The sequence below is a fragment of the Rhinopithecus bieti genome, unplaced genomic scaffold, assembly GCF_001698545.2.
Source record: "Rhinopithecus bieti isolate Rb0 unplaced genomic scaffold, ASM169854v2 scaffold_11380, whole genome shotgun sequence".
In the NCBI taxonomy this organism is placed as follows: Eukaryota; Metazoa; Chordata; class Mammalia; order Primates; family Cercopithecidae; genus Rhinopithecus; species Rhinopithecus bieti.
In genome coordinates, this window is record NW_016807225.1 from 397,988 (window position 1) to 404,547 (window position 6,560).

At 44.9% G+C, this 6,560-nt stretch overlaps 1 protein-coding gene across 4 annotated transcripts in view; it reads right to left on the reverse strand.

Moving 5' to 3' along the window:
• ENTPD5 (ectonucleoside triphosphate diphosphohydrolase 5 (inactive)) overlaps positions 1 to 6,560 on the reverse strand; it is a 60,162-nt gene that overhangs the window by 11,667 nt on the left and 41,935 nt on the right. For all 4 annotated transcript variants that reach the window (XM_017880464.1, XM_017880463.1, XM_017880465.1 and 1 more), the window contains 7 exons: positions 5,348 to 5,423; positions 5,059 to 5,094; positions 4,345 to 4,433; positions 3,959 to 4,038; positions 2,954 to 3,015; positions 1,915 to 2,016; positions 929 to 1,069 (listed from right to left, as the gene is read on the reverse strand). In XM_017880464.1, the coding sequence (XP_017735953.1) occupies positions 929 to 1,069; positions 1,915 to 2,016; positions 2,954 to 3,015; positions 3,959 to 4,038; positions 4,345 to 4,433; positions 5,059 to 5,094; positions 5,348 to 5,423 (586 nt within the window). The remainder of the gene's footprint in view (positions 1 to 928; positions 1,070 to 1,914; positions 2,017 to 2,953; positions 3,016 to 3,958; positions 4,039 to 4,344; positions 4,434 to 5,058; positions 5,095 to 5,347; positions 5,424 to 6,560) is intronic.

Below are 6,560 nucleotides of genomic sequence, written 5' to 3' on the forward strand. Positions count from 1 at the left end.
CCGCCCGCCTCGGCCTCCCAAAGTGCTAGGATTACAGGCTTGAGCCACTGTACCCGGCCTATGCAGCCTATTTTATTTATTTACAATCTATTCCATGTTATGTATATTTAACCACAATGAAACAAACAGACCCATAAAACACAATAGGCCGGATGCGGTGGCTCACGCCTGTAATCCCAGCACTTTGGGAGGCTGAGGCGGGCGGATAACGAGGTCAGGAGTTCAAGACCAGCCTGACCAACATGGTGAAATCTCGTCTCTACTAAAAAAAAAATTAGCCGGGTATGGTGGCAGGCGCCTGTAATCCCAGCTACTCAGGAGGCTGAGGCAGGAGAATCGGTTGAACCCAGGTGGCAGAGGTCGCAGTGAGCCGAGATCACACCACTGCACTCCAGCCTGGGTAACAAGAGTGCAACTCTGTCTCAAAAAACAAACAAAAAAACAAAATAACAACAACAAAATCCCCACAACAATAGGAAATTAATTCGTATCTCTCAGGCCATGACAGATCAGGTACATATACTATCACAGTTAGGCAAAAATATTACTTTTGTGATAAGAAGAAAAGTTATAAAGAGATAGGAGGAAACTTTTTGGGGTGAATATGTTTATTATCTTCAATGTGGTGATGGATTCATGGGTGTATACATGACAAAACTTAACAAATTGTATACTTTAAATATGCACTTATTGTATGCCAATTATACCTCAATAAACATGTTAAAAAAAAAAGACATCATATAGTTGTTTTGGTCATCTCTCAGCTCCAAAGATTCTAAGTCATTTCCACCCTTTTGTTCGAGTGACTAGAAAAGAGGTGGGTAATCAGCTAGCTCAACAAAGCACCTCAAGTACTCTTTCTCCTTGACCTTCCCCACCACAGCCCTACCCACCTTCCTCTCTGGACTGACACCTGGGGTGAACTCACCAATCATGTCTGTGTCAACAGCTCGGTCGTAATAGTAAGAGAAAGCATAGAAGGAGCCTCTCTGGACCTCCTCTGGCTGGTGAAGTTTTCCTTGTACCACCCTCAGCACTTCGGCATAGCAGGGATCAAAGCCCACCTCCCCTGCCAGGCAAAGGTGCACAGGGGTAAGGTGAGAACAACGCTGGGGGAAGGGGACACTCTCTGAGGCAAGCTGCTAGAGACAATGAGGGACCAGCAGGAAGGTCAAGGAAAGCAAGAGAAGGCTGATGCTTCGGACAAGAGGCTTCAAAACAAAGATGAGCAAACGTCTGTAGCCTCACCACTCTTGTTTCTCCATGCCCGCTCCCCTGCCTAATCTGTATTCACCAAATCATGGCCAACCTGTGCTGCTGCCTAGCATTACATTCCACAGCATTTGCAAGCAAGTAGCTAAAGGGCTCGCCTGCTTCCTTCACTGGGAATTCAAGTTCATTCCTTGATATTCAGGTATATACCTTTTATAAGAAGATGAATCATTCTTGTCGTGGTTTTAAGTTTTACTATAATTTAAATAGCTAACTATTAACTAAACAGGGTTTCACACTGCTGCATTTGACCTAGGCTTAGATTAGGTTTCTTAATTAATTTGTAAGAGGTGGGGTCTCCGTTGCCCAGGCTGGAGTGCGGTGGCATTGTGCACTACAGCCTTGAACTCGTGGGCTCAAGTGATCCTCTTGCCTCAACCTTTTGAGTAACTGGGACTCTAGATGTGCACCACAGCACTTGGCTAAGCGCAGGTATCTAATGGGTCCATGACACTTGGTCGATGCAGAATGACAGCTGCTTTGTTCACTGTCACTTCATGTTAGTCTTTGGAGGCATGCCAAGATCTCTGGAACAAGTCCCTGCAACAAGATAAGCCTGAGTTCTGGAAAAAGCTTCCCATGGGACTTTTCCAGAGCTTCCATTGTAAACGTAAATTTAACCAGTGAAAAAACATCACTTGCCTTCTTGGTTGCCACCATACTGGTATTTCACACCCCCAAAGATCCACTCTGCTTCCAACCATCTCGGTAGACAGGCACTCCGGAAAGTGTGTCCATCAGTCCCTGAAAGAATCCAGGGCACAAGGTAAGAAGTAAGTAAGTGAGAGAGAGGGAGGAAGGCAAACAAGAAGCCAGTGAGGCGGAAAAGAATCACCATGGGGGCTGGGCCTTAAAATCCGATGACATTAATTCCATGACAACATCCTGTGACAGGAATCCTTAACTCAGGGTTCACAGACAGGCTTCGTGGGGTTGGTGAACCCCCTGAAACCAGAAGCAAATGTTCATGCACATGTGCTTCTGTCAGAGGGGTCCATATATCTCAAAGATCCAAAACCTACAATACAGTAAGTTTTCACCTTTCTAAAAACAAGAAAGAAATGCTATGCTACTTTCCTCACTGGTTGCTGAGAGGCTTAAATGAAATACACTTGAAGATGTTCTGTATACTCTGAAATGAAAAATAGATGCCATCCCAATAACAGATTACTTTTCAAAGTGCCTTAAATGCAAATTCTCATTTACTGTGAGGAAAGGGGCACAGATAGGTTACTTGCCTCAAATCACAATGCTGGGACTGAACCCAGTTCTGCCTGACCTCAACTGTGAAGAGATGAATGGAGTTACTCTCTTGTTCCACCTGCATATAGAACAGATCCTGCTTCCTGTGCCTCCAATGTAAAGCTCAGGGCTTGAGCAAGCTCCTGCTAAATGCATTCTTAAAGCCTGGGATTTCTGCAGACACTTCACCTGCCTAGACCTAGGCTGTTCCCCCTGTACAGGTAGACCTCATTCTAAAAATGGCTAATAATATACATCAAAACTTCTGAACTTATAAAATAGAAAAGGATTTGCTATTATTAGGTCCATTATACAACATTTGCCTCCCAATTCAACATAATCTTTTCCTGCATAGAATGGCTATCAAAGAAGGAAAGAAGCAAGCAGAGTATCTGTGTCACCCTCACATTCCCCACCCAGCACAGGCACCCAGACAAACCTTCTGTCTCCAGGGCTCCCAGGGTTGCTAATCTTGCAGCTTTCAATCCAAATCCCAAGTAACTGTAAAATACAGGATTGACCAATTTCATGCTGGTCCTGAAGTTCTCTAGCCTAAAGCTACCTCTTTCAAAAGTAACATGGTTTCTGTTTCCCTCTGGAAGTACGAAAACCTTGTTCTGTCTCTGTGACATATTCATCTCCTGTGGTCAACAAGGGGTAATTTCTGCACAGTTTGGATCAAGGCTATGCAGTAAGAATTCCCCACAGTTATCATTCAAAGGCCAGAGACAGTGACAATTCCTAGGGTCCCACACTAGGAACCATTCCCAGAAAAGCTCTCTTTAGCTTAGCTCCTAGCCCCAACTAGGATCAAATTCCAGGCTGGATTCTGAACCTCTGAAGGCCAGCTCAAAGGAGTTGGCAAGGAGCTTTGCCTGAGCCTTCTTGAAGTGTCCTCTCTCTAGAGAAAACTTTTGACTTTTTTTTTTTTTTGAGACCGGGTCTTGCTCTGTCGCTCTGGCTGAAGTGCAGTGGCATGATCTCAGTTCACTGCAACCTCCACCTCCAGGGTTCAAATGATTCTCCTGCCTCAGCCTCCTGAGCAGCTGGGATTACAGGTGTGCGCTGTCATATCCAGCTAATTTTTGTATTTTAGTAGAGATGGGGTGTCACCATGTTTGCCAGGCTGGTCTCAAACTCCTGACCTCAGGTGACCCACCCACCTCAGACTCCCAAAGTGCTGGGATTACAGGCATGAAGCCAACTGCACCCAGCAGAAAATTTTTGACTCTTAAGTCATATATTAATGCTTTTGAGGCCAAGAATGGAGAAGGCTCGTAGGTTCCTTGGGCTTTGTAAGTGGCCTGGGTTTCAGTGATAGGCCTTAGGGAATTGGCACAGACTTTGTTTTGCTGATCAGATACAATAACAGATTTGAGAACACTTAGAAAAGTTAGGAGAACATACAACATGAAATATTATTCTTCCCTGTCCCCATTCTCACCTATGCGTATAGAGCTTATAAGTGCTGTTAAACATCTCAAAGGAAGTGAGGTAGCCCCTAGGAGTTTGTTCCAGAGTTTTCTGCAAATCAGAAAAAGCAAAAAGACTATTCAGGATCTGTAATTACCTGAAGATATTCACACCACCACCCGTCCCTCCCAGCAAAAAATCAGATGAAGACAGATTAAGCGGCTAATCTCATTAGGCTTGAGGAATCGAAGGGATTCTGAACAGTGAGATGGCAAGGGAACATTCACCCAGTTATTAACTGACTTGACTCTGCCTAAGCGTGGTAGAGCTGCTGGCTGAAAATGGGACTCCTCTTTCTTGGCACCATGATATGCCTGCCAAGTGCACTTCTAACCAGATCTTCATGAAATGACTCACCTCAAACTGGGGTAGGAACGTGATTTGGGTGGAGGCTCCCCCTAGGTCCAAGGTCCCCACAGTCTCCTGTCTGTGGTCATGCAGCTGACCTGTCAAATGAGAGCCAGCTCTAAATATCCTCCACATCCTGGGCAGCCCAACACTTGTCTCTCTTGTTCTTATCATGCACTGAAGGTATTCCATACATACTCCACTGCTCCCCAGCCCTGATGCTGCAGGTGAATGTCAACTCAGAAGGACTCTCGTTGCAGCAGAGGCCTTCAAGGCAGGTGTTTTTTTTTGTTTGTTTTTTGTTTTTTGAAGGCCTTTTTGGAGACAGAGTCTTGCTCTATCATCCAGCCTGGAGTGCAGTGGCACAGTCTCTGCTCTCAGCTCACTGCAACCTCTGCCTCCTGGGTTCAAGCAATTCTCCAGCCTCCCGAGTAGCTGGGACCACAGGCACACACCACCACGCCCAGCTAATTTTTGTATTTTTGGTAGAGACAGGGTTTCGCCATGTTGGCCAGGCTGGTCTTGAACTACTGGCCTCAAGTGATCTGCCCAACTCAGCCTCCTAAAGCGCTGGAATTACAGGTATGAACCACCACACCCAGCCTCCTTTCCTTTTTTAAAGAAGAAGAAACAATACAGAATGAAAGAAAGGGCTTTTTTACTCTTCTGACTATGCATGTAAAAGCTAGTTAAGCTCTAAAGATAAACTTGAGGATGTATTACCTGTCAGAAAATTCACAGTAACCCAAGCTAATATGCCTAAAAAGAAAGAAAGACAAGGATTAGATCCCAGAGCATATTTTTCTCTTTCCTGGTCCCATCCTTTTTTTCTCTCTCTAAATTTCATGTCTAGAGCACATGTTCCTTCTCCCTGTCTTCTATTTCCTGCTATCCCATTCCTTCTGTTTATTCCTTTCTCTTCAGGACCCCGTCCCTGGCCCCAGTTCCTTTAGTTAGATCTTTCACTGATCCTGCCCCTCTCCCCCAGAACACATATCAACACCTCTCCCACCTTCGTCGGATCCATCCATGATGCTAACACTGTCCTTTGGTACCAGGAAAGGTGACTTCCTGAAGATCTCCTTTACCTAGAGAAAAAAGAAGAAAAAAAAAGAATTCCCTAAGGCAATATTTCCATACTTTGACAGTGTCCTGTAAGACTTAGAAAACTACTCCATTTTTCCTAGATAAAATTTTGGCAAAACTCATTCCTTTGCCCTAAGAAACTAGAGAAGAAACTAGGCAAGCCATTACCAGTTTCTTGCAAAAACACAAACACAGGGATTTCTTTGACTTTAAGTAAAGCTAAATCAACCCATCTAAATATATAGGTGAACTGGACCTACGGAAAGGCATATATTTAATCCTGCCAGTTCAAATCAGGATCCTGTAACTTTTTAAACCTGATAAACTCTACCGGACATATACTGGAAACTAGGAGGAGCCTTCCCACTCCATTCCTTAGATAAGCTGACATGCACCCGCCGTGGTGGAGTTCACACCTAAGGGCTGAGGTACTCTGCTGCCAGCACCGGTCAGATTCTGGCACATGGCTAGGGCCTCTAGAGTGTAGGGAGATTCCAGATCTAGACTTAAGGAACCCTGTTTCAGGAGATGGGAATGAACATCTTGCAAAAACATCTTGCCTCTCCATAATATAGACCATTGATATGGGTGTTATGTCTTATGTTTATATAATTATCAAGGGAAAGGAAAAAGAATTCTCCAGGATAGGAAGAACTCTAGTCTGTTTGCTGTTCTCATTTCTGATAGGATGAAACATACCACATGATGACCTCTGGACCCTGTTTCAACCAGGAAAAACCAGTTAAGTGATATATAAACAAACTTTTAAAGAAAAGACAGATAAGCGAACAGGATGAAGCACAGCAAGAGAGCTTCTGCTTTTGCCTTCTCTGCTTTTCACCCCCATCCTACAGTTTGTTCTCAAAACAGCAGCCAGAATGGTGCTTTAAAAATGGATGTCACCGGGTGCAGTGGCTCAAGCCTGTAATCCCAGCACTTTGGGAGGCCGAGATGGGCGGATCATGAGGTCAGGAGATCGAGACCATCCTGGCTAACACGGTGAAACCCCGTCTCTACTAAAAAATACCAAAAACTAGCCGGGTGAGGTGGCGGGCGCGCCTGTAGTCCCAGCTACTCGGGAGGCTGAGGCAGGAGAATGGCGTGAACCCGGGAGGTGGAGCTTGTAGTGAGCTGAGATC